The sequence below is a fragment of the Ciconia boyciana genome, chromosome 15, assembly GCF_034638445.1.
Source record: "Ciconia boyciana chromosome 15, ASM3463844v1, whole genome shotgun sequence".
Classification (NCBI taxonomy): Eukaryota; Metazoa; Chordata; class Aves; order Ciconiiformes; family Ciconiidae; genus Ciconia; species Ciconia boyciana.
The window spans coordinates 1,608,753-1,635,611 of NC_132948.1; the positions used below are offsets into that span (position 1 = coordinate 1,608,753).

General features: G+C 48.9%; 2 protein-coding genes across 15 annotated transcripts in view; one reads left to right on the forward strand and one right to left on the reverse strand.

Moving 5' to 3' along the window:
* Positions 1–456: 456 nt before the first annotated feature.
* Positions 457–20,489, forward strand: LOC140659712 (acyl-CoA dehydrogenase family member 11-like). Of its 6 annotated transcripts, XR_012045196.1 has the most exons (16): positions 472–1,852; positions 5,358–5,590; positions 6,245–6,344; positions 7,269–7,386; positions 8,247–8,389; positions 8,492–8,641; positions 9,194–9,288; positions 9,564–9,663; positions 11,131–11,271; positions 12,071–12,163; positions 12,581–12,688; positions 17,865–18,036; positions 18,286–18,352; positions 18,654–18,826; positions 19,053–19,282; positions 19,985–20,489. XR_012045196.1 is itself a non-coding variant. In XM_072879645.1 (15 exons), exons 1-14 carry the CDS (start codon positions 1,553–1,555, stop codon positions 18,778–18,780), a joined length of 1,914 nt encoding a protein of 637 aa, XP_072735746.1. In that variant the 5' UTR covers positions 461–1,552; the 3' UTR covers positions 18,781–18,826; positions 19,053–20,489. The 6 variants fall into 6 exon arrangements, 5 of the variants coding, with proteins under 5 accessions (XP_072735748.1, XP_072735746.1, XP_072735747.1 ...); XM_072879645.1 differs by having other exon boundaries at positions 461–1,852; positions 8,525–8,641; positions 19,053–20,489; XM_072879643.1 differs by lacking the exon at positions 19,053–19,282 and having other exon boundaries at positions 468–1,852.
* Positions 20,490–20,953: 464 nt separating this feature from the next.
* The window catches only part of MTMR3 (myotubularin related protein 3), an 87,036-nt gene continuing 81,130 nt past the window's right edge, over positions 20,954–26,859 (reverse strand). For 8 of the 9 annotated variants that reach the window (XM_072879636.1, XM_072879639.1, XM_072879638.1 and 5 more), the window contains one exon: positions 20,954–26,760. In XM_072879636.1, coding sequence (XP_072735737.1) covers positions 26,589–26,760 — 172 coding nt within the window. In that variant the 3' untranslated portion in view covers positions 20,954–26,588. The remainder of the gene's footprint in view (positions 26,761–26,859) is intronic. The other variant, XM_072879637.1, reaches the window with a different exon arrangement.

Here is a 26,859-nt window from a genome sequence, read left to right on the forward strand (position 1 = left end):
GTGAGGCGGAGACCTGCCCGGAGGCCTGCCCCTGCCGCCCGCCCGCCCCCCCGGGTCTCCGCCGTGGCGGGCCCGGCTGAGGAGAAGCGGCAGGCGGGGGCCGCTTCTGCGGCTTGAAGACCTGCGGCGGCACCAGCACCCTCCCGGCAGCGCTGAAACGGGGCTGCGGGTGTTTCGCAGGGCTGGTGTGAGGGCAGCCGTGCCCAGCCTCGCGGGGACGTTTCCGTGTCCGCGCCCAGGCCCTGCCAGGTGGTTTAGTGCCTCACAGTTCAGGCAGAAGGCGGTGACCCTGGGGAAGAAATAGCAGCACGGCCGTGGCGGGGGGCGGTGGGGGGGGTGGGAGGCCATGCACAGGGAACCACCAGCGCCTTTGGACGCCGGCCCCTCTCGGCACCTGGTGCCATGCCCGGAGCAGACGCCGCGAGAGCAGGAGGAGCGGGTCTGGGCTTCCCAGTCACAGCTGCAGGAGCTGTTTTCTGCGTGGTTGGAGCGTTCAATGTATGCGGAGCCCTGAGGAAGCGGGGGACGGTGGGTGCCGGAGCATGGCGCAGCCGTGACACCTTGGGCGGCTGTGACGGCGCTGACTCGGCCACCGCGCCAGCGTCAAGAAAGCACTGAGATGCCACCGAACAAGTACCTGAATAGGCAAACAAGAAATCGGTGTGGCCTTGCGAGACTGGGCTGAGGTGAAAGCTGACTGGTTTTGCTTTACTAACCCTTCCACTCTCCAGCTCATCGGAGTTCATGCAGGGGTGGGACATGTCCCTGGGCTTCACCCCATGCTGGAGGCCCCAACAGTCATGCTTGTAACAGCAGTTCGGTATTATACCTGTTTAAAATTGTTTTAAAGTAAAATACTGTTTTTATTAGCAGCATATCGCCCTAAATGAGGTGCAGGTTTTAAATTACTCAAAGCCAGAAGACACGTTCTTAGAATATTCCGGTACTTCCCTAGGGAAAGGGAGACTTTGAATATCATCCTGATTCAAATTAAAGGCATCGGGGACTTCATAAGAAGCAGATTATATTGAAGCTAGTGTTACAACCCAGGCAAGGAGGATGAGCCCCCTATTTCGCCGGTACCTTATTTACAGAATAACCCGTCTAAACCCTTTCTTCCCATTTCCAGGCATTTTGTTATCCTTTAGAAGCGGAAATGTATTTTTCCCTTCTCATCCCTACCCTGTTATCACCCCAAGTAATTCAGGGGGATGCTTGTGGGAACACCTCCCCCGGTTCCCCCAGCTCTGGAAATGTCAGTCCGGCTGGTTACGATGGTTTGCCTGGCTGCGAGGGGAGGGAGGACACAGCGTTTTCTGAGTACTTGTGTTTTTCCAGGCTGTTTTCTGATCTCTTTCCAAAGACCTTTTCCCTAGTTCAGTTGACAACAGCTGCTGGAAAGCTCCTCCCCGAGGGCGGAGAGAAGACATTACTGATTTTTCGAGAATAACTTCACAACATTAAAACAAAACAGGATTGGTGCTGCTGTCAACCAAGGAAGGGTCTGGAGGTGAGAGCCATTGGTGTGACACACTAAGGGCTTTGCAGGATCATGTTTACCTGTCGCCTGCCTTGGTGGAGATCCAGCGCTACCTGCAAGCCGTGGCAGTCGGGTCGCTTTCTGCCTCGCGTCTGGGAGACGTGCCAACCGCCGAGTCGTAAAGCAATCAGCACAACCGTGGGGCAGGGGCAACAGGTCGGCACGCAGGAGAAACAAGTATTGGAAGATCGGGAAATGCCCCTTGCAAGGAGAGAAACCGAGACCCTCTTCCAAGAGCAGCCCCAGACTGGGAACCAGTATTTGGAAGATGCTTTGCTTCGGAGTTACTTGAAAACGCACCTTCCTCCCAAGGTCTGGCATGCATGTTTGTGTTTCTGTGTGTACACACTACAATTCTGGCTAGGTCACTGTTTAAGACTGTGAATTGAACATTTCCCCGAGCCCTTTTGTGCCTTCAAGCATTTAACTGGGGGGGAATTTATCAGCATTCTTTAAAACTTGTTTTCTTTCAATCAGTGCAGGGGTGAAAAATACTGGCAGGACATGAACAGAAATAGAAAGTGGCTTAGTGGACTCTGGTGACTGGTCTGGGTGTTGCCATGAGTGTTGTTTTGGGATTGTCAGTGCGGGCATTTGCTGTCTGGTCATCCAGAGAAAGACATTTCAGAGAAAGGGAAAAAACTAAGGTGCTTCCAAACTCTGCTGTGCAAGTCCGCTTCTCTCCCCCTGGGGAAGGGGGGCTTTTAGGGACATTCCCTTCTGAAGGAACAGGGCTGTTCTCAGCGCTCAAGAGGATGCAAAGGCCCGCTGGGGTTTGCTTGTTCTCAGCACAGGTCGTTGGCTTTTCTGGGTTGATTTTCAGACCGGGAAGGCTCTGTACAGATTGCAGGGGTGCAGAGAGGTGGGGTAAGACCCTGAGCTGCGGGTCTCTGTTCTGTGAGGTCCAGTCCTACAGGAACCCCCGGGAGGAGACGGCTCATCTCACTGGCTGTCCTCTGCTGTCACCCCAAGGACCGCAACTGTTTCCCACTTTTCAAGGACCAGGTCTCATGGAGCAGAGCATGATCTCTGTCTGTGATTTATTCCAGCAGAAGCAATGCAATGACCTGTAAAGCCACCGGGTGAGTAGAGGGGCAGAACCTGGCTTCCAGTGATGCTCTTCCTGCCACTGCTTGCTCTCCAGGTCTGCGAGGCCTTGCAGCCATGGGGTAGTGAGGGTGTGGTGGCAGCGTTGGGAGCTTGCTTTTGTCACAGCCATCACCAAAGACAGGAATGAGGCCTCCCTAAGCACCACTGTAGCCTTCTTGTCAGAAGAGAAGACAGGGGAAAGGAGGATGCCTTTGGGCAACCATGAAGATCTTGCTCCTATCTGCACCTTTGGAAGAAGCATGATTCAGGTCTCCCAAAGAATAAAAGGATCAGTGCTGTCTTTCACCAAGGCTGAGAGCTGCTCTCCACTCCTTCCCCAAAGAGACAAAAGCAGCTGCAAAATCTGCTAGAGGATCAGCAGCATCTCCCTTACGTTTCTGTGCTTGGTCCCAGCGGGGCAGTGTTGTCTCACCGCTGAAAGGGAGAGCCCAGTCTCTGCTGTCTGCTTCATGCAGCACCCGCTTCTCTGCAGCCTGAGAGCGAGCTCTCTACGTGAACACCTTCCTCTCCAGGAGAGCAGCAACAGATGAAGCTTTGTGTGTCCCACTGAAGCAGACACCATGCTGGAGGCTGATTCCTCTGGTACTATTCACCTGTGTTCAGTGGTGAACACAGAAATTTTCCTGGAATGGAGCAGAAGATTTCTTTCTTTCTTTGAAGGTTATTTCTGGAGAACACAGAAGAAAGCACCTGCTTTTTCTGGGCATTGTTGTGAAGCAGTATCTATTGGTCTTTGATCCCCCTGAAAATATGTCCTTTAATATAAAGGGTCACCTGTTTGCACTCTTAATGTGCAATAATTTGTGCATTTCGAATATATTCATCCCTGGGACATCAAAGGACAGATTAGGGTGAATGAGACCACCCAGCAAACGCTGCTAGGTAGCGCCTTCAGCCCTGACCCTGATGGTTTACAGATGTCCTCTCCATATCCTGGTGTACATTTTTTGGAGCGCCCAGGCTGCTGTGTTACATTCAGCAGTCACAAATGTAGGAGCTCTGATTTTGTTCTTTTACCTTGGAAATAAACACGTTCACTTGAGCAACACGGTGGTTTGTAAGGCTAAGTGTGGTCAGGGCATGAGCTCACAGGCAGGCAGTTGGGTTTGGTTTTTTTTAGAAAATGAGGATGAGGCGAAGGGACTGTTGCAGTCTGAGTTCACTGTAGCGCGCTGACCAAGGGACCAGTTTGCTAAACTCATATTCTTCTGCCCACAAAAAACTACCAGCTAAACAGTGTAAAGGTTCTTGTGCTTCAGGGATCAGTGAAGTCCATGAACCCTGGATTCTTAGGTTATGCCTCTAAAACAACCCTCAAATTGTTGTCGAGGTATGATAAGCATTGGAGGCGTACACCCATCCCAGCTGAGCTCCACCGACAGCAAGCAGGAGTGCAGCGTGAGCTGTACCAGTTGACAGGGCTCTCGTGCATGGTTTTGGCTTGTTTTGTGATTTTTAATGCTGTATTTCCCTGTTCACCTGAAGGAAGACTAGCTGGTCTGAGGATGGAGACTTCCAGAGTGGTAACCGGACAGTGTGTGTTGGATACTCATTACACACGCTGAACGGCAGAGTGATGAGAGGATCAGTCATACGGGATGTGGTTTAATGAAAAGTCAATACAGGGGGAAGCTGGGAAAGGAAGAAGCAGTGTTTGTATTTCATCAGCAGCAAATTAATGTGTTTTATAATTGCACCGTTTCGGGTACAGCAACTACGGCATTCACCTCCACGACTGTTATATTGAGGAGGAAATTAGCATCTCTTGACGGAGTAGAGAACAGCAAAAAATATTCCTCTGATGAAAGATCGGGTGCTTCTGTGACCCGCATTTCAGTCTTGGATGTATTCATGCTAACGAGGGTCCAACAGTGCTAGAGGTTGGCTCCATCTGGCCCAATTTTAATCATCTATGTCAGGTTGTTTAAGTCTAGGCAACTTCACTAGGCTTTGGCCCCAGACAGCGAAGAGCACTTGCAGAAGGCAATTCCCGTCACCTTAAAATAGGTATCTAAGAGGGTTGGAATGAATCACTCCTCTGCGGGTGCCAGTTTCCCTCCATTAACTATGGACAGACTACTCCGTCCAAGGCAGCCAAGCCTGGCTGAAATGGGGGCACATGAATCCTTATCCAGGGCCATTCAGGAAGCTGGATGCAAGGTGGAAATTTGAATCTAGACACCCTGGGTGCTAGGCTGAAGCTCAAATGATTGCTGCGTCCCTTCGTTTTTAATCTGATAGGCAGGTAGCTACTGAGCCCAGTGGAAGTTTTCCTATACAGATGAAGGCTTTCTGGTTTTGGCAGCTCTTCCCCTGGCATTCTTCTCCAGCAGTAAATCACAGAGTGGCTGAGGTTGGAAGGACCTCTGGAGATCGTCTCGTCCAACCCCCCTGCTCATGTGCATCTGTGTCATTCTCAGCCCTGACACAAAAGCTCTTCCGTCTTTGGTAAAATCCAGAGATGCTGCCAAAAGTAACTTGAAAAAATGATTTTGGGGAAAAAAAAAAGTGACAGCTGAGCACAGCTGTGCCAGCAGAGGCTAAGAGACAAGCTGTCCTGCTGCATTACAGAATGCATGGGAGGGCCAAGTGGCAAGAGACCACTAGCACCACAGGACAATATGGTCGGTCCTCTGCCTTTCCAGCTAGGACTGAGGCTCCTTGCCTTCCAGGGGTGTGCTGAAGGGCTCTTCTTGTTGCTTCACAGGTACTGGAGGAGGTGAATCAGGACCTGGAGAGATTTGGAAACCATCTGCTAACCAAGATCAAACCTCTAGGATGGGAGTGCGAGTTGAACCCCCCTGTGTTTCGGCAGTATGATGCCTGGGGGCAGCGGGTGGATCACATCGTCACCTGCTCGGCCTGGAGGAGGATGAAAGAGATTGCGGCAGAAGAGGGGCTGATTGCTGAGGCCTATGAGAGAAGATACTCCAACTGGAGGTAACTGGGGGAGAATGGGAATGACTTGGTGCCTTCCTGGTTATTCTTAGCAAGGTATATTCAGCATCTTGTAGGACTGAACTTCTCGTTGTATAATGGGTAACAGATGATGCATGGACAAAAGCACACCTACCGCTGTACTGAACAGCAGTGTCTGTCCGCTGTAATGTTCCACACCGGCAATGATAAGCCGTAACTAATGGCCTACAGTTGATCATAATATTCTTTGATGTCACCTTCTTGATTCTGGGGCCTGGCAGTTCCCTGCACTGCTCCAGCTTTACATGCATTAGTTGTAACACAGCAAAAGGTCTGGGATCTTACTTGCAGTTTCATTGTATTCCAGCCTCTGGAGATAGACCCACATTTCTTATTTTTAAAAACTGCACATAATGCGCACCAGCTGGCAAGCAATGCCTTCCATCCGGCCTTGCACTGGCAGTCCCTCTGGGACTGAGAAACTCTGCTGCTCCTCTTCTCTCTTCCTGGCTGAAACAGTTTTTGCCCTCTCAGAAATGAGCGGTCTGATTCTCACCCATTTTGGCAGTATTTTGTTCCTCTCTTCCTAGATGTTTTATTAACAGTAAGATGTTTTATCCTCCTGCTGTTGAACTGCTGCATAACCTGTCTGTTTTCACTCTCTTTCTTTCCCAGCCGTCTGCATCAGGCCGTCAAACTGTACTTATTTTCAAGCTCCTCTGGAGGTTTCAACTGTCCACTGGCCATGACTGATGGGGCAGCCAAAGTCATTGAGGTATGAGCTCAGCTGGTCTCTGAGGGCACAGCCCACATCCTGGCAGTGCTGGTTAGAGACTGGAGCACTGGCCAAGGACGGAATAGAGCTGATCTGCCATCTGGCTCTGGGCATGGCCCTTCCTTGCTCTGTGACTCAGCTCCATCTCCCACTGCCTTTCTCCTTTAATTACAAAGTCTTTGTGCCCAGACTAGCTTTTATATTTACTTACAACACGCTGTACAATAAGGGCTTTACTGCACATGAAACCTGGGCCACTGCAGGTAGTTGGAAAGGTGTCCCTTATGTTTTTACTACGAGATAGTTTGTTTTCCTGTCCCTTGTGTGAGTAGCAGTTAAAGGTATTGGGCCAGATCTATACCTGATGTAAATTAACCACGTTAGCAAGACTCTCCCAGTCTTGCTCTGCATCTTGGCGATACCCTTTGCACCATGTAACTGGCTCTGCAGGGAACAGAGAAAAGCTAGCCCTTAAGTAGCTAGCCCTGGGAATTTTAATTCAATAAAAAGAAAAAAGCATAAGGCAGTTACCTGTTCCCTGCAGCTCTTTGGGTGCTGGTGACATCCAGTGTATATGAACGTATGCCGATACCCTGGCACATGTGCTGTTTTGAAAGCTCTCTGTCCAGATGTCTAGCGGTGCAGAAATCCGAGGGGGGTGGGGCTGCTCAGCACTCCCCTTCTTGACAAGTCTGCACCTTCTGTCTGCACAGTGCTCCAGCAGCCGTGTAGGAGCCGGGCAGTTTCACAGACTCTCAGCAGTACATGCAGATGCACTGCAGCGCAGGAAACTCAGTGCCCCGCTTGCCTGCTTGCAGACCATCCGTTCTGAGCGTAGGACACACCAGTGTTAGTTAAGGCAACTGTCCAATTTCACCTGCTGTGTTATGATCTTCTTAGTTTCTTTTTCCTCCCCCAAAACAGTCGCTAGGTATTCCTGGATCTCTGAAAAACGCTTTTGACCATCTGACATCCCGTGACCCCAAGAAGTTCTGGACCTCTGGCCAGTGGATGACCGAGCGCAGGGGAGGCTCTGATGTTGGTACGTGTTCTGAGGCGGGAAGCAACTGCAGCCGCAGCAGCTACATGTGTTAGCGAGAACTGAGAAAATGAAGGGTGTGGGGAGCTTACAAAGCCAGGTAGCTGGTTTAGGAAGCTTCAGCAGAAGTCATCCAAATCCTCTGCACAGCTCTGCTTTTTAACCAACAAAAGGCCCAACTTCTGTCCATGGATGCATGCAGTATGCGCAGGCAGGTACAGGGCTGTGTTCCTTGCACAGATAACGCACTGATGTCTAGCTCTATAATCTAAATCTCGAGCAAGACGGTCAGACCCATCCCAGCTGGGACTGAGAAAGCATTCTTGGCCTTCAAATTTTATTCCTTGGCTAATGTTAGTAATAGTGTGATGGGCCAGGAAACCTCAGAACTCCACCGCAGAGACAGAAACGTGGAAGAGGAGTGACCTGCATCTGATGAAGCTGCAGTTGTTTTCCTGGTGGAAGAAGTGAAAGGGTCAGCTGTGGAGAGAAAGATGTGCATCACTGCAGGACTGCCGATTCCGTAGCACTCTTTGTTGCTCTCGGCAGTGGTAGCTCCTAAAGAAATGGAGGCACTGGATTATACACCGTGGTGCATTCTGCTTACAAAGCTCTGCCATTACCAGCTGTTAGTCTGGAGCAATTGCTGGAAAGACTCGCAGCTGAACAGAGCATATTTCCTTTCTAGTACTTGAGTCTGGCTGCATTTCTTATCCAGGGTCAATGAAAGAGATTAGCAGCTAATCCATACTACATCTTGATAGCAGGAGGTGACTTAAAAGAGCTGCTGCTTAAACCGAAAATCAGCATTGATTGATACAGAAGTTCCCATAAAGCCCAGATGATCTTCTCCTTTCTTGCAGCTAACGGCACCGAGACGGTGGCCAGAAAGCAGCCAGATGGTACATATCGTCTCTATGGTTTTAAATGGTTTACATCAGCTGCTGATTCTGATGTGACATTAACCCTGGCCAGGGTAGTGGATGCTGAAGGACAAGTAAAACAGGTCTGTTTGATGGTGGAACCAAGTGAAGGAGAAGGGGCATTCTTTTTCTTCCTTGTTTCATTGCAATGAAATCCTCTTTGCATGCCTTTTTAATGGCCCCAGGGTTCCAGCGGCCTGTCCCTATTCTTCCTGAAGGTTCGAGATGAGGAGGGGAAGCTGAACAGCATCCAAGTGCAAAGGCTGAAAGACAAGTTGGGCACGCGGCAGATGGCAACAGCAGAGCTATGGCTAGATGGAGCTAAAGCAGAGCTGGTACGTAAGGTTTCACCTTCCTCTTGGGACTGGGCTGGCTTGGCAGGGCAGACCACTCATGGGGGTTTTGCCAGTGATACCAACTGGAAAAGTTCTTCTCTTCCACCTCTGTGGCTGGCTGTTCACGTCACAGAATGCTTCACCAACATGGCTGTGTGTGGGACAGAGCTGAGAAGAGCTCAGGAAAAGATGGGAGGGAAAGGAAAAAAAAAAAAAAGTAATTTTAGGCTGGTCATTTCCCTAATCCAGTTGCATTGGCCCAGCTGAGGGACAGTTCTGTGTAGCATGCAGGTAGGAACAAGCAGCAGGGACCAGAACTGATCATCCTGATATGGTCTCCATAGCCACCTCTCTGCTCACGCCACAGACTTGGCTAAATTGAGACAGCCATGTTTTAAAGCAAGCAGGTCTTTGTGGTGCCTGAGGACAGACAGAGATGGAGCAGACAGCCTCTATCTATCTGCCTGTTGACACAACTTTCACTTAGATGTGCGTCAGCTTCCAAGGCTGTGCGAAAGGCTTCTCTCAGCCTTTGTTCCTTGATGCTTTCAGATCTCCGCAGAGGGTCGTGGAGTGGCCGCCATCTCCAACATGCTGAACATAACTCGGATCCACAATGTCATTGGTGCAGTAGCTTCCATGAGAAGGTGAAGGCAGCATGGATCCCCCCAGAGCTGAAGGAGCAGCTTATCAGGACAAGGGGACTTTGCAATGCTGAGCATTGCAGCCGATTGACATCCAATGCCTTTGCAGGCACAGGTCTGGAAGCCAGCAGTGCTGGAGAAAGTTGGCCTGTGGGTGGGTGACCTAGGATGGTGTGCTACAGCTGAGCAGGGTTCTTCCAGTGGGGGTGGCTGGAAGGGAAAGCTCAGAAGTGGAAGGTTGCTGGTCTAACTGCTTTCCCTGGCTGTATTCTCTCTAGGATGATCAGTCTGAGCAGGGAGTACGCCCGTAGGCGGGTTGCCTTTGGGAAGCTCCTCAAGGACCATCCCCTACACATGCAGACGATAGCCCGGATGGAGGTAAGGCTTTTGGGAGCAGAGCTGAACCTGTTAGCGAGGAAAGAGGGCAGAGATCCTCAGCTGCTAATGAGCACAGCCAGCCTGCCTCTGTGTGCAACAGTCAGATGTAGAAGGCTGTTCCTGCTACAGTGAGATGGATGCAGCAGGGGAATTGCCATATTCTAGTGGGATTTGATCTGACGATAGACCTAGCTTCTCTGCAGGACTTCAGGTTATCCTAAACAACAATTACCTGGGAGCTATCCTGAGAGGAGTGCCAAAGTTCATGCATGCACCTGCTATGATATGCTACGACCTCTGAAGTTGGTCATGAGCATCAGAGACCAAGCATGGCAACACAGTCTCCTAAACTGCAGTTAAGAGACTCTTGTCCAAGACTGATACAGACTCATCCAACTTCCCTGGTAGCTCATGCACCAGGAGATGGGCTGTTCCCAGCAGGCTTGAAGAATTCCTGAGTAGTCACCATGCACTTTAGCTTCCGAGAAGTTTGTCTTCACTGTGTACCTGCACAGTGCTCATCACCACAAGACGCCGAGCTGGAGTACAGCCTCTAGATATGAATGTCATCTAAGGCAATAACAGACAATGGAAGAGAGAGCAGCATGAATTGGCACTCTGGCTCTGGGAGGAATTTCACATGTGGGCCTTCGCTCACTGCAGAATGTCTCACTAAATCCACAGGACACAGGTGGCTTCCCATCCCTACTGAAACTTCAAAAAGAAGGCACACAGTTCTCCTCTTCTCACCCATCCAGGCACTACTTCTTTTCTTAAGTGGTGTAACACTAACGCTTGCCCTTGGGCTGCAGTAGGTTCATGCAAATTTTTAAAACGGTATTTAAAAATCCTCTTCCAAGGTGGGGGAGAGGGAAAGTGGTCAACATCTGTGAAACATAACTTAAAGCCTGTGGCCAGAATTCCACCTCTGAAAGAAAGGCCAGATCCTATATAGTCCTGCAGCACATCATTATGCACAGGGGCTACAGAGCTCCATATCCCGATGCTTCCCAAATCACAACTTGCCAGGGAAGTAAGTTGCTCAGCAAGAAATCTGTCAAAGACCTTGCAGATCCTGGTGCTCAGAGGTTGACCATCAGATGTGTGGTCTCATGTCCCTTGCCCTTGGAAATGATGTGGATTTGTGACCTGGATGCCTGATAGGGGCTTTGATAAGGCTCCGAGTAGGCCTGATGAAATGGCATCTTCATCATACTTTCCTCATACTAGGTTGCGGTGTCCAAGAGCAGCAGCTCCAGACTACCTTTAATATTTCATGCTTTGTGCCTTGGCTGGTCAGTGCCCTTTGTCTCTGAAGCTGTGGGTCTGTATGGGCAGGAGTGGTATTTTGCCCAGGTCCGAGTATTGCGCATCCCTTCGAGATGGTCTCACGGCACCTCAGCAGACTGGGCTGGAATCAGCCTGAGTCAAAGATCCTTGCCACTGAAGCTCCCCACTTCTGTGCAGGTGCAGACACGAGGGGCATTTCTTCTGCTTATGGAGATCGTTCGTCTGCTTGGACTTGTAGAAACCAACATGGCGAGTGAGCAAGACCAGCTTCTCTTGAGATTGCTGATACCAGTCGCCAAACTGTACACTGGGAAGCAGGTACGGAACAACCAGTTTGATTAGCCCAGAGTGGGGCTGTGTGGCATGTTAGCAACCACAGAGCTGGAAAGAGGAGTGATTAAGATGGCCAACGTGAAGGGCAGCGGTAGCAGGGGATACCAGCAGTGACCTCTAGCTGCAGGGCCTGCAGCAATTATTGCTCTGCACCAAGGCTGGACATTGTGGGTAGGAGACTTGTCCCTTTGCTCTCAAGGCCACAGATCAGCCGTCTGATCAGAACAGACAGAGCCAGCACTGTCTGTGAAGTACTCCACGTGCCACAGAGGAATGCTGCTGAGGCTGCCCCAAGACCAAGGTGGGGCACTGAGCCACGGGGAATATCTTTCCCCTAGTTATGAATCAATAGAAGAGGAGATGTTAATAGCTTAGCATTAGCCTTAACTTCAGGGGTCTGTCCCTCTTCTAATTGCCCTCAGCTTAAATACATAGAAGCTTACACACCATAGGCAAGTAGAAGGTAAAGACTCTCCTGGGCTAGAGACACGTACTCCCATGTACCAAGCAAACCGCAGGTTTATCCTTGCCTAGAGAGGACTGTATCAAGACAGACTCTCCCTGGATCTTCTCCCAAGGTGTGACTGCTCCTGCAGGTCCTCTCTCAGTGTTAGTCTTCATTCTCTGGGCTGCTCCTCCTGCATATAATGAGCAACTTGCCTCAGCAAATCAGTGGGATCCAGTCAGTCCCATCCCAGCAGGAACTGCTGCGTGATGCTAGAGGTTTCTGGCTGCTCTTTCCCCTCATGCAATGTGGATCATGTCAGCTCTCTGCATTTTGCAGGCTTCTGCTGTTGTTATTGAGGCAATGGAGAGTTTTGGAGGACAAGGGTACATGGAAGATACGGGCTTGCCAGTCATAGTCCGCGATACGCTGGTAAGAAAGCAGCAGGAGAAGCAGAAGAAGCTCCTGTGTGTCACCTGGTCCCCTGCACAGTACTCTGTGGTTGCCTGCTAAAGACATGCTCAAGGGAAAACACAGTCCTCCCCAGAGTCACTCCAGGCATGGCAGCTCTTTCCTAGTTGCCTTCCTGCTGAGCCCAGTCATCACCAGGGAGGGGACGTGATTTGTGACTGGTGTTGGGCTTGTTTCCTAGCTCAGTAATGGAGCTGGGCTCCTAGCTGTCATCACCACTGCTCCTTTCCACTTGTGGTGAGGCAAGACATCTCTGGAGATTTCCTTGATATCCGTTAGCTCTGCCCCATGTCTTTGTTTCTTCACGTTCCCCTTTCCATAGTGCAGTTGCTCCAAAAAGCTCCTTCATGCTCTTCCACAGTCTCTTCTGCCCCACAGGTCCTGTCCATATGGGAGGGAACAACAAATATCCTGTCACTTGATGTCCTGCGATCCCTTACCAAGAGTCAAGGACAGGTGATGGCTGTGTTCTTCTCCACAGTGCAGGTGAGCCCCCATCAAAAGCACCAGTCAGCCTGATTTGCCCACCTTGGCAGAGTCTTACTTGGTGTTTATGTTCCTAGCTGAGACTGGTAGGGAACAGGACCAAACTGAAAGCTTTAGACAAGTATTCAGAAGGTGTCTTACAATTCTGCTCTTTAAATAGCACTTACAAAAGCAGAACGCAGGCAATGCTCATTTTGGGATCCTTGTGTGCTGCAAAAAAATGCAGATACTTTCATCTCAGCAGTGAAGAGTTTTGCATTGCCAGAGCTTCTCGTGACAGGTACCAATACAAGTATATTTTTAACGTGAGAGAGTCACCTTCCTGAATCCAAAATAATTCTGTGGTTTTGTTTCTTAACTGGAAAAACACCACGAGACTGCTGAATATTAAACCTTCACTAGGGCTACCTACTGCATTATGACTTTCTATTTTTATTCCCACTGAAAAGATGGAAAGAGCCCAAGGAATTCCATTGCTGCCTCTTTAGATTTGCTGCTCTCTGGCTTTACCTACAGGCTGCTCTTTTAAAGGTGCTCAGATGACAGGCAGTCACCGAGAGTTCAAAGCAGCTCAGAATTTCATGAAGGTAAATGAGCATCAGCTGGCTTGGTATGTCCCATGAAGGGAGACAGGAACCAGCCTGAAAGGCATGCTCAGCATATCAGAGGTCATTCTCTCAGAGATCAGATTATTATTCAGATAGAACAATCCAGATTACATTAGCCCAGATACAGTGAGGGAATCCGGGGCATCTGGAGTGCTGGATTTGACTATGCGCAGCCTTCATTTTCTCATCCAGCCCCCACGAGAAGGGAAAGGTCTGGGGCGCTGCACTCCCTGCAGCACTGACAGCTGGAGGTCTTTCAAAAACACACGAGCAAGAGCCTGACTCCTCCTCACCAGTGGCTGCAGCTGGCAACTTCTGTTATGTTTCAAAGCCCCAGCTCAGCTGTATTCTGTACAGAGCACCTCTCTGACCCCCAGAGATGAGTGTCTTCTTACCATCCTCTCGGACAACTTTTGATAAAGGAAAAATACCTCAAACAATTTGACTACTGAACAAGAAACCCAAATCTGCTCATGAGCAGGACTGAGCACACCTGCTAATTAAAAAGCCAACTGGTCCAGCTGTTGATGAAAAGCACCTTAGTCTGACACTGAAGGTAATGGAGTGGAGAAGGAAAGGAGCGGGTGGTAGGCTCTAAAAAACTTGGAAAGAAGCTGGCCTCCACAGGCTTCCACTTAACACTAATTTAAACGAATGCCCCACAGAGGTGCCATACTGCAGCCCTCGGAGCACTGGTGTAGCTGAGAGGGCCCCTCCAGCTTCTTAACAACTGGATAATCAGAGAAGCATTAAAGAACACAGCAACGTGATTCAGAGCAGGTACCTGCACAGCAGCAATACCAATATCGAGATTTATTAATTAACAAGCGCATCATTGCTCCTGCGCTCCTACAAATCATGCTGTCTATGAGACTTGAGGGTGAACAAGTGAGCACTGACTGTAAAGGTGTCCAAATTCCGGTAAGTGCCATTGCATTCGCTGTTCATGTCACAGTGAGGCTGCCTCCGTGTCCACGGGAGTGGCAGTGGAGTGGCTGGAACGGGCTGAGCGGGGAGAGCAGTGTTGATGCACTGATTCTGGATGTAATAGATCATGCTTGGCAAATTTAACCTGGACACGTCAGAAAGCTTCTCCCTTATGCCTTTGGCAGCCAGGCACTGGAAAGGCAGACTGGGAGGTATTTCTGCAGAGTGCCTCTGCAGCATTGGGCAGGAACGTGCTGAGTTTCTATGCCAGAATCAGGGTTTCACTCTCAGGTGATAAACAACTTCTTGTTGAGCTCCAGGTGCCCAAATTCTTTTGGTCTCCAGGAGTCCAGCTCACTTTGAAACATCCTTCCCATTCCCGTCTAGTGAGGAACTCATTTAGCCCTTCATAAAGGGATTGTTACTGCTCCGATCCATTTCCTTTTTATTGATGCACACAAACTAGTACAATTGATTTTATGTTTGCCCATCAAGGTTCTCAGGTTGCAGGATTTGTGCCCAATGACAGGCTGCTTTGGAGAAAGCAGCATTAGTACTTTGTCAGTACAGCGTAGCGCTTTGTTCTCTGAAGGTCGTATCTCAGGGTAACTTTCCCCCCGACCCCACTGCCACCTCTTTTTGCTTTTATCCTGTGTCAGTTGCCTCTACTGATGGTGGGATAGCTAATGCTGATGGTGCTGTGATCTAAGAGCAGGAACCCAATGCCGTAATTATCCTCAGGAAAAGGGAAATACAGAGAACTTCTGCATCCTTGCACAATGTGATGATGAGAAGCTGAATTTTTTGGGTTCTTGATACAAACCACCCTGTCCTGAGGTAATTAGTCTGCAAAGTCTCTGGAGAACACATGGCGAGAAGAGCAAGTGTGAGGGTCAGCCCTGGATTCCAGCTCAGCTGCGGTGGGGGGTTCAGGTGGATACTGCAGAGGGCAGTCGTTTCATGTTATACTAAAAATTTATTAGCCGGAATTTTGAGCCAGAGCATTGGGTGTACTCTAGAATTCCATTACAATCTGAACAGTGACTCTGAAGTAGCACCGGGAATTATTTTATTATTGCGTTTTAGTCACTTTAGGTTAAATTTGGTCACATCACAGCACAGCTGGGTTTCTGAATGCCAGTCCTGCAAGCATCTCGCAGAGCTCAGAATCGACTGTCTTATGCATGAAGAATGACTGCATAGGGCTGAAACTCTAGCTGTACATCGGACATACAATCTAAGACACGTGACAGTGTTTTCAGGCCCTTTTCAGACCATAACCACAACTTTAACACAGCAGGAAATAAATCTAGGTTACTAAAGTGAGACTGCGTATTTGCCTGAAGCATTAATATGAGGCTTGTGCTTCTAGTCCTGTTTTGGATGTTCTTCCTGTAGCTGTATTTTTAAATACTCATGATTAATCTTTTAAGTAAAAACCATTCTGACAATCTTGCTCGGTAGCTAGCGAGAGCAAACAAATGAGTGGCATCTTAAAATCCCTCAGTAAAAACCGAAGGAATCAGAAATACTGGAGCTCTAAAGCTCTTTTGCTCTCTGACGATTTCAGTCAGAAAAGAACTGTACAGCTGGCACAGCGATGCCGTGTGCGTGTGCCTCCCCTCGGTTACACCCTACAGGAACTGGAGCAGATCAGCATGCAGGAGACACAGGAGCTGCCGCTGCCTCCAGCATCGTCCCTGAAGCAGCTCTCGCTCTCAAACGCAGGGGAGGATGTGGAAAAACCCAGCTTGATCTTTCAGAAGATTCAGTGCTTTTGGTTAGGAAAAGAATGAGTGTCATCGGAAAAAAAAAAGTGTAAATTATTGGAGAGCAAGGAGAATAGTGTCTTTTTTTTTCCCCCCTAAGGTTAAAATGATGCTTTTATATTCCTGGTCCCTATTGCCCAGGTCTTTAAACCTTAAGAAGCAAGGCAGCGTAGGACGTAGCTGTTCATGCCCCAGCCATTAGCACGAGGGTGCTGACAGCAGCGCCTGTGTCGGCTCTGTGCTTGGCCTGTGCGATGCTGGCTTCCACCCAAGCTGCTGGGAATATGTTTATGCCTTTGGGGTCTTTGATCCTTGTTAGCAACAAACTCCAAGCTACTTTTAAAACATCTTATTAGCATTCTGTGGGCTTGGAGGGTTCTTCGGACTTTATCTTGGCGCTAGACCTAACTGCTTTAATGATGATGTTTTTGTATTTGTACAGCATATGCTGTGAGTATTCATGTCCGCTTTGCCTGGAGCACAGAATAGCATCCATTGAGGATTGTGTTTTTCTTGTATTAATAGTCAGAAAACACAGGGCAATGGTTAGGCAGAAGGTGTCGCGCACAGATGTACTGCAGAAAACAAAACTGGGTTCAGCTTGTGCAGCCCGGAGTCCTGCTGTGCAAATAAGCTGTATTTTCACGTACTAGTGAGAGGAACTGTATGATCACTTAAGCACCGAAAGCCTTAAAAACATAAAAAATTAGTTCTGCGCAGCAGATACTTATAGGCTTTAGCTTCGTAAATAACCTGCAAATGAGACTCATTAACGAAAAGCACCTCCTACCACCTGCTATGCTACTTGGATATGTAACAGTTTCTTTTTGCGATTCCATCCAAGATAATCCTTTAGTTCTACTGCAGGAAGACAGGTTGGAATATTGTAAAGATGTTATCGCAGCACGCGAGGCTCCTGGGCTGAGCCCACCGGTGAAGGCAGGGCCAGCCCTGAACGCAGGCAGCGCGGGCAGGCGCTGGGGGCGGCCCAAGGGCGGTGGCCTACTTTGCTGCAAGTGCTGCAGGGGGGGATGCAGGGTCCGGAGGTCGGTGGCGGCTGCGTGGGTGAGAGCTGGCTGCTTCTCCGCGTGTGTGACTTCAGGAGGACCGAGCTGTCCCCCCAGCCTGGCAGCTCCATGCAGAAGGCCCGCTCTTCTCGTTCGATCCCTTGTAAGAGGGAATAACACAGGAAACGCAGATTAAAGGCTGGCCTCTGCCGGTTGCATCCAGGCAGCCATGGGCATGCCATGTCTAAAGAGCAACTATTTTAGACTTTCTCGGCAGACGATGGCTTGTGCTTTCATAAGAGATTTGGGACACCGAAGAAACAGCAGCTTAGCTCAACCATGGGGAGCTTTTAGGTGGTGCTTTTAGGCACAGTTAAATGCCTGACGTCCCTCAGAAGAGAGCCGCTCTGGTGCTGGGGCCTTTCCCACTGACACGGCTTGCAGAGAAAAGCTCCTTTAAATCTGAATTCTCCTGCCTGGACACCACTCTAGCATCTTCGTGGAAGTAAAAATATAAAAATGGGAGAATTAAAACCTGATACAGGTATGCAGTTAGAGAGAATTGGGGATGTGATCTGGTCCCCACGTGCAGCTGGAAAGCCAGCACAGAAACAGCAACGTGCTGGGTCTGGCTCACAGGAATTCTCCGTCCTCAAGGCAAGGCTGCGAGTTTCCTTTTGGCAATGTCCCCTTTCCTGCTGCCGCCCGGTGCTCTGGCCGCTCCACCTACGGCAGTGCGAGTTACAGCCACCTTGATTTAAGCTTTTTGTTAGTAGCTGCTGGGCGTGCTCAGGATTTCACCAGCCCCGTTTCCTTGCAGAAGGTAAATATGCTGTAATTTTTCCTGTGATTGTTTTCTTTGCAGAAAAAACTGGAGCTGGCTTCAAGCACTGCGAAGCTGGAACCCGCCGTGAAGCAAATGCGGGATGCCATCAGCATCCTTGTGCAGTTCACACAAGCAGCTGGTTCAAAGGGGGCAGCGACCATGGAGCTAGCAGCAAGAGACTTCTCCTACACCCTAGCAAGGATCTATGCAGGTAGTGGGAAAGACAGAAACGATGGATTTCAGACCAGGAAAGGGCTAGGAAGCAGTCCTAGAATGGCATGGTGTCACACCTTCTGGGGAAAGGGTGGAGTTTTAAAGAAAGCTCGGTCCCCACCTTCTTTCAAACTGAGGCAGTTCAGCCTGGCAAGGGCTGTTGAGAAGTAACCACCACCCACTCTTCACGAGCCCTTGCTGTTTTGGCTGGAGCCCGGGAATACTGATGTCTCCTACTCTTCCACAGGAGCTCTTTTAATTGAACATGCAGCTCGGCCTGATGCTTCCTCCACAGACATCTCTGCTGCTCGAAGGTAAGCAAAAACCTCCTCTAGCCCTAACCGTTTGAGATGATTTCTCGTGCAGTGCAGCAGGCTTTGCTCTGCCTCTCCGAGCAATCTGACTCCCTGCCATGGGGAGACCCAAACTTCGTCTCATCATAGATGGAGACAAACAGCATTCTGGGTTGGTTGCTGTCAACACCATGGCTTTTCCCTGCTATGGGGAATCTCTGTTCTAGCAGCGATAAGGGATGCGAACCGGGCAGACCTCAAGTTGAAACCAGCACTGTCTGCGTAAGGGGGCTCGGACAAACTGTTTGCGTTCTCTGTTCAGGTGGTGCAACCAGGAGCTGTGCCCCGTGGCCACAGAGTTAGGGAACGGCAGCTACGAGGCTGAGGAAGCGCTCGCGGACAGCGCGCTGGTGTACGAGGGCAGCCCTGCCTGCAGCAGCTGCCTGTGACTCGCCAGAGGCAACTGGGAAGTCTGACCCCCAGGGGACACAGCAGGTGGGTTGCAATCCAAAAAAAACCCAAAACTCCTCAGAGACCCGCGGGTTACAGGCGTGGTGGGGACATTCCCTCAGGGGCCAGACCAAATCCTTCTGGAGTAACCCCCAGCTGCACCACCCGCTCCAGTCTGGAATCCGCTGCTTTTGCGCTGAGTTACTTGCTAACGCAGACACAGCCACTGAGATTCGGCCTGAGATGCTGAAACGTTCTTACTGTGTTTTAGGCAAAGACTAAGCGATCAAATCCGGATAACGACTTGAAGCAGCAGCTCTTCAAGTGCCAACTGGTGTTCTTTTTAAAGAAAAGCAACCAAAATCAAACTGAAAATGATTTGAAGTTGATTCAATATGGAAAACCACCATTCTTCCCTGTTCACCTTGCTTTCCAACGCTACACACGGGACTGGGTTTTCTTCCAGGGCAGCCTCTCACGCCCACCATGGCTGTGAGGCTGGTACGTCCCTTCATACAAGCAACCTCCACGGGAACTGTTGCGCTGGGCTCAGGACCCCCCAGCTCGGCAGCTGATCTTGGCAGCTCGTTGGGTAAAACAAAGGCTCTGTAACCCAAACTTTCCATTTTCCTAGCCAAGGCTATTGGTCAGCAAGGTAGTCACGGGGCACTGCTTAGTCTAGCTTGTGCTTTGGATTTTTCCTTTTACGTTCTACCTCGTCTCAAACAAGCTCTGCTTTCACTTTAAATTAACCTGGAGTAGAGGCTTTACCTCCACGCGTATTGTTGGGCACCTTGTCCCTGCTAAAGCTGCTAACTTGGCTCCACAGTCAGCCAAGATGGGCAAGAAAAATGTTCTCAACCTCCTGCATACAGTAAATTGCTATTTGCTGCTCCATAAATGGTCAGCGTCAACATCAACACTGCTGTGCAAAGCTGTTCTGTAGCAGCTATGGGGATGAGGGAATTTCAATTAAATTATATCAAAACTGTCCAAGTTGGTACCAAAATTAAAGAAAAAAATTAATTTTCTTAAGGAAGCTTTTTTAATTCTCTATGACCAGAAAGCTTAGTCGTTCCCTCTGCATGTCCTAATGATGCTGCAATTCATACTGACATAAATTCTGATGTAAGTTTTAGATTGAAATCCAGTAATCCTCCACCAAAGCAAACACCTTGATTGCGTGCTTCTCTTCACCCTCAGCCCGTCAGTCTACCTGCTCGGTATTACCCTGATGACGAAAAAAGTTTTTAATTAAAAAGTTGCTAATAACAGAAGAAAAACAGTAATAGAACAAAGACAGTTGGAAGATACAGCTGCGAAGTGCTACAGCAGCTAGGATATCGAGTGCGAAAGAGGAAAGGAGCTGCTTGCCGAGCACAAAGTTGTCCGCCGTTTCACTGAGGCCAAAGCCTGCAGCTCCAGGAGGACCCAAGCAACCAACCGCTGCCGCCAGGGAGGAGCCGAGCGGTGCCGGGGAGCAGCCCCTGTGGGACACGGCAAGAGGAAGGCCCCGTGGGCTCGCTCTGTCCCAGCGCAGAGATGGCAGGGCTGAGCCACGCGGAGCTTCCCTCGAATCACACAAACACCGTTTAGCCAGAGCCAGCGCTGAAGCCAGAGCCAGGCTTTCCGCTGCAGCATTTCTCTGTGTCCGTTACGCGTGCATTTCAGTGAATAAATAATGTTTGGGTTCGAAAAATCTCCTACAGCCCTGTAGTTGTTTGGTGTCAAAGGCCTTACAGGTGTCAAAGCACAGAAACCTGTTGTGCTGTGTAAAAATCAGGAGAAGGGGAAAGTGAGAGAACACCACATGGCTCTAACTTGAACGATGACGGCAGCAAAGTCCCTCACCAGGGCAGGAGGGTCCAACAGCATGCGATGAATGTGACACAAAGTGAAAGTCATCGCGTTAGAATTGTTTGCAGAGCTGCTGATAAACCATCGGGATCCTCCGTTCTCACTCAGTGCTCATCTCTGAAGCATGGGGGTTTGGCAAGCAGCAGCGCCTTCCACACTCACTGCCCGTCTGGGATTTCACGTCACCTCTTCCTATGTATTTTACATGGTTTTTTTGAACACCAGGATTACTTTTTCCTAATATATAAGCTATAATTTGCCTAAAAATAAGCCCCACAAACTGGGAGCCCTGAAGATGCACCGATACAGAAAACACAAGGGACTGTAAAATTGTCACCGTGTAGGAAAATGACAAATTTATTAAGATCTAAATATTCACTCTGAGGCTACAGCAGAATAAATGCTGTTACAAACAAATAAGCACTAGGGTCTAACACTTTATACTGCTGCTAAACAGCTCTCTGCTCTCATCGGTTTGCGTGTTTTAAAACATTTAATGTTCTTGAAGTAATTAATCAAGACTTCAGATGTCATTTTAATACAAATTCCACCAAAAAAAAAAGTACAATCAAATGCATCACCTGTTGCCACTACAAGGTAAAAATCATTTAATAACATAACTATGGGAAATGGGTTTAAAAAACATATTTGTTAAATAGTAAGATAAAACTTTAGCAGCATTTAAAAAATTTGAAAGTCTGAAGAATATGGTAATCTTAAATCCCGAAATGCAACAATCCGAGCTCCGATGCCTGTATTACATGTGTAAAATGAAGGGATGGGAATTTTTTATTCCTCTGCCCGGGAAATGGCACGTCTATATGGTGTAGGGACAGTAAGACAGACAAACGCTTGCGCAGACGTGGCTGTATAAAAGTTTACATTTCTGCATCCTTGCCCTAGTGCTGGTGGATTCCCTCTTTAACAAAAAAACTGAGCTGAATTGTTGAAAAAGAAACTTTGCGCTGCCTGGGCTCGGTCTGGGCAGCCTCCTCAGCCCTGCCCTGCTCTTCCGGCAGCACATCTGTCTGGGAAGGTACTGAGCTGCCCCGGGAGAATCGCTGGTCTCCTTCGAGAAAAAACCACTGGGAGCAAACGCAGTGCCTGCTAGTGCGGACTGCACTGCTGTGCAGGCGCTGCACGAGCAGAGGCTGCATCACTCGCCTTCCTCACGACTCAAAAAAGAGCCTAAATTGCTGCTTTTGCTTTTTAACCAAGAAAGGCAATTCCATGGAACTCATGAGCCAGTTCCGAGCGACGCCAGCAATGGAACCTAGCTGAGGGCAGCTCTAAGGGCTACCTAAAACCTGATCCGGATCCTGCAGCTGAGCAAAAGTCAGAGAGCTGGGCTTCACTCAGCACTGTCTGAGCATCTCCTTCCAGCACAGCCCAGCAGCACAGTAAAACACCGTCTTCTAACTGACTCTGGGCACGGTTTTCTCAAAACCTCATGCTGAGTAATTCAGGATCTGTTAGAGGGACAGTTATAGACTAACCATAAAATATCTGCACACCCCTGTCTGCTAAATGAGCTCTGAATCTGCTCAGCTGTCCTGCACGTGGCTATTGCCCTTTGCAGCCTCCTAACAGCTCAAAACCTCTCCCGGTGCGGGCTCCGTCCCACACCAACAGCCTTTCCTGGGTAGTGGAGTGGTTCCCGACACCTTCTTCCCCTTCACCACCAAAGAGCCTTTGGTTTTCCATCCTACCTGCTGCCGCCACCATACCTCACCGGTACAATTAAGCTGTGATGAACTAACTGCTGCCCAGCCTGTGAGACCACTGCGGCCGAATGACTCCTGTGCCACCACACTGCAGTACTTGTGCCACCTCCACCGGCAAGGGGAGGCTGGGCTTGCTGCTGTCCTACCTGGGGATGAGAGGGGCCTTCAGTTCTCAACGATTGTCTTGTTCCTCAGCCACTAATGCTACTTGCGAGACTCCCGGTAAGCCGTACAAATCGCCTTTGCATAAGGAGATTGTTTTACAGCGTGTAAGACAGCACTAAAGCTGCATATTGCGACAGTAGCACTGCTCTCCTTTTGGGCTCTCGTGCTGTTTGAGAGCTGTAACAAAAGAAAAGAGGAAAGGATGTTCGTTAGGAAGAATTGATCACCGGGAAATGAGCTTCTATGCAGTGTCAGCTGGGTGCTCCTCTAGCAGAGCTGCCGGGCTGTTGATGCCCCTGACGGGAAGCCCTTCTGCACAATAACGGCTTCACACTCTGTGGAAGTGAAGTTGTTCTCCAACTCCCTCTGACAGTGGAAGAGGAGACCCGTGGGGTTTCGCTCAGCGTTTCCAAAGCAGACAAGATCCAAGCAGTGCGGTGTCTGGGGCTGGCAGTACCGGTGTGCACCTAATGTCTACAGCTGCTGCGCTACAGATTAATGAGTTACTGAAAAAGCACTTAGAAGTAACTCAAGTATGAAAGGAGCTATATAAAATCAAATTCTGGTGTATAATTGAAAACCTGCTGTTCCTTTGCATGTTCTTAATAGTGCAAAACATTATATATGCTTTTTCTTTTTATTCTTGAAGCTGTAAATACTACCACCAGCTGCGATCACAGCTCTGCCCAGAATCTGCAGTTTTATTTGATTAAATAAATACCATGAGATTATAAAGCAACTGTGCACAACATCTTGTGATTAGAGCAGGCCTGTCCCAAAAGAACTCACAGTTGCTCAAGGAGCTCTTCAGTCCCCCTGAGAATTCAGGGCAAATCCTCTCTCTCAAATTCAAATATGTTAAGAAAAGAAATAACTGACAGAGTATGAGCCTATGTGCCGGGAGTGCGTGCAGCCAAGCGGCTGAAACGAGCAAGCAGTCCTAGGAAAATGAGAATAACCGGACCCTTGTGCAGGAGACTTTTGCAGGACAAACAGCAGTTGAGTTTTCCACCTTCAGGGAAAAGATTAAAAGATATTAAACCTGAGTGAGTTTGGTTTGTTCCCAAAGAGCCACGGCTCCACCATCCAGCATTGAGAATAAGGCAGAAAGTGTGCAAATGAGAACCGAGCTCTGATCTCCCACCACGATGCCACTGCGGCGAGTGCCGGCACTTGCTCGCTGCAGGAGAAGGGAGATGTCGAGCTTCCCTTTCCAAACGTCACTGAAAGCAGGGTGAATCCCCTGGGCCGCTCCTACATTTGGGCTAACATCATCGGATCAACGCTTTGAAATATGATGGTCACTTAAAGGGAGAAAGAAAGACGAGGTCCCGAGGAAGATGAGACTCTGTAACAGAGTTCTCCGGCCTCGGAAAGCCCTGCTGATTGTACTGACAGTACCTGGCGGCGCACGTGGTTTGTGTCTTTTCCCCCTCCCTGGGACTCTTGCACCAGGAAAACCAAGCTTAATATTTTTTCTTCTAAGTTTAGGAGCAACAGTTTGTTGTTCCTTGCAAAGACACACAGTGGAAAAGAAAGCAAGAGGAGGCCTGCTGCAGCCTCCTTTTTCAAAGGCCTTGGTGTTTCTGCTGAACCTCAAATACATCCCCTACAAAGGACAGGGAAGAAACATAAAAAAATTAGAAAGTGTGTTAGCAAATGCTCCCATGCAAAAGTCTAAACTTTATTCACTTTTATTTATATATTTAACAATTCTAAAGTATTTACTTCTTGCTTTGACAAAAATGAAAAATATAGGAGCACTTTACTCTCTTTAGGAGAGAAGGGTTATATGTACAGCTATGGAGAGATACTGGTTCCTCCTTTACATACAAAGAAAAATAATATTAATTAAAAAAGTGCTTCATCGATCAAAAAAAGACTAAGAGCTGCAAGCATTTATTCACACTGTACATCACAGACCCCCAAAACCCGTATCATAACCTCTTGGCACCTGTCATTAGGAACTGCAGAATCTTAGACTTATTTTTGACTGTCTATTTGCACCACAAACCCACACAATGTTAGTGTGCAGAACTACACCACGTCCCCTACAGTCAAACCTCTAATCTCCCCCTCTGCAGAAGAGCCAGAGACGGGCGCCGCGTATCACCCTTTTCCTGCTCCAGCTGTCTCTGCTGTACACGGAACAGCAGTGCCTACAGTTCTATTCCAGATACTCGCTGCACTGGTTTAGGAACACACACTTCTAGATACACCTCAGACTGGAGAACCCGTCTTTTTCTTTGCTCTTCCCTCCCGATGGTTTGAAAACACGTTTCAAAACCCGTACCAGGGGAGATCCCAAGACGCTTTGTTACCAGACCCCCTTCCCGTGAGGACACAGGCTGCTGTGCTAAACCAGCCTCCTGGACATTCATTTTTGTCTTGTGAATCTTCAGCTTACGCCGCAGCAGTGTAATTATCCTTGCAAAGGGAGTGGGAAGTTCAAAGTCAAAAATAAAATACCTTGACATTTCTTTTCCCCATCAGACCTAAAAAATATTCTGAGATGGTTTTCTCTGTGTGATACTCGCTTTGGATTCCGCAATTCTGACATTCCAGGGAAGGGAAGCACTCCTTTCCCAAGGTCTCTTAGATTTTCAGCTTTTTGTAGCTAAAACACCCAAATACTCCAGCAGGATTTTTTGTTCTTGAGAATATCACAAGAGAAGTTGTAACTTTGTCTAGGCAATGCATTGTGAAGCAGGATCTACATTTCTTCCTTGCCAAATTGCACTAAGCAGGCTCTATCAAAAGGAAAAGGGGCTGAGTACCTAACACTCATTTAAAAACATATATTCAAGAGATTCACACTTTAATGAGGTGACTTTAAAAGCGACTCAGATTGAGACAGAAGGAAGAAGGGGAATCCATGATGTATTTTAGGTCTTTATATAATCCTCAGGCAGGTTTTTCCTATCTGGAGCATACTGAATACAGACTGAAAAAGGAGGAGACATCCCAGGAGTATTACAAGCACCAGTGCACTCCTCACGGACCGAGCCCAGTGAAAACACCAGCGTATCACAGTCGCCCTTTCGTTGGTTTGAATAGTCTCATTAAAGTGCGAGTCTGAACAACAGCATGACGGCCTGGTTGTATGAACCATGATAAGTGCTCTGCTCCGAAAGTAGCTTCGCATAGAGTAAACCATCCTACAGATGGGGCAAGGATAGAAGTCGAAGGTCTTCTACTTTCCCACTGGGTTTTAAATAATGAATTGCATTTACAGAACTTGAGAGAGAGGCGCCAGTGTAAAACCCATCTCAGCTCGGCAGCCTGTTCAATCCCGTTCTCACCTCTCGCAAACAAGCACGCACTTTCCTTAGCCAGCGCTGTCCAGGTGTTTCCACTCCGACCCACAGTGGCAGGGCTGATGGCAACAAACCACATCGATTGTGTGTGCAAGTACAGAGCCGCTGAGTATGGAAATCTGCGAGTGATTCCCCCTTCACACAGCGAGGAGAACTAAGCCCGCTCTAAGAACAGAGAGGGAGAGTGCTCTCTTGGGAAAGAGATTCCCATTTCTTCTAGCAGCAACAGGTTCCCAAACAGCAGTTTCTTGTTTGGAAGTAACGGGAGTGATTGAAAGCGCTAGCACTGACGCTACAGGTATTCACACTTTGCACACTGGCTGGACTGATTCCCCTCTTCTCCTTTCCTCCACAGAATCGTGTGTCTGCAACACAGTTCAGCAGTGGGTCAGTTAAATACAAAAGGGGAATCTGGTTCTGGCGCCAGCTCCCTTCCCACTTCCACAATCTTCCAGCAAACAAACAAACATATATATATTATTATATATATACACACACACACACGCACGCGCGTAGACACATACACACAGACAGGACAGAAAGGAAAGGGGGAATAGCTGGAAAAGGAGAATCCCACAATCCAGCGGAACGTCCTCGAGGTCTGTCCCGCCGAGCAGTGTTCCACGCCCCAACCTCCAAAGTGCATGGCTCCCGCGTCCTCCCAGCCTCAGCCCACCGAGAATCCGCGTGTCTGTTGGGGAAGAGTCGGCACCGCTGCTCCCCCGCAGCTTCGAGGCTGGGACTTTAATTTGACATGGCAGTGATGGGTTTATCCAGTTCGAGATCAAGGCTGGAACTGCTGGGGTGCAAGCTGCTGTAGCATGATTTGCAGACTCTGCTGGGTTCAAAGAGCTGCTGACTAGGAACGGGCACCTTCTGATTACAGCAACTGGAGCAGAACACATTTCCACAATTCCTTGCATCAGGAACAGAGGAGAAATGGAAAAGAAAAGATTAGAAGCAGTTTGACAAAGTTACCTGAGTTCTAATATTATACTATTCACAGTCTTGTGAC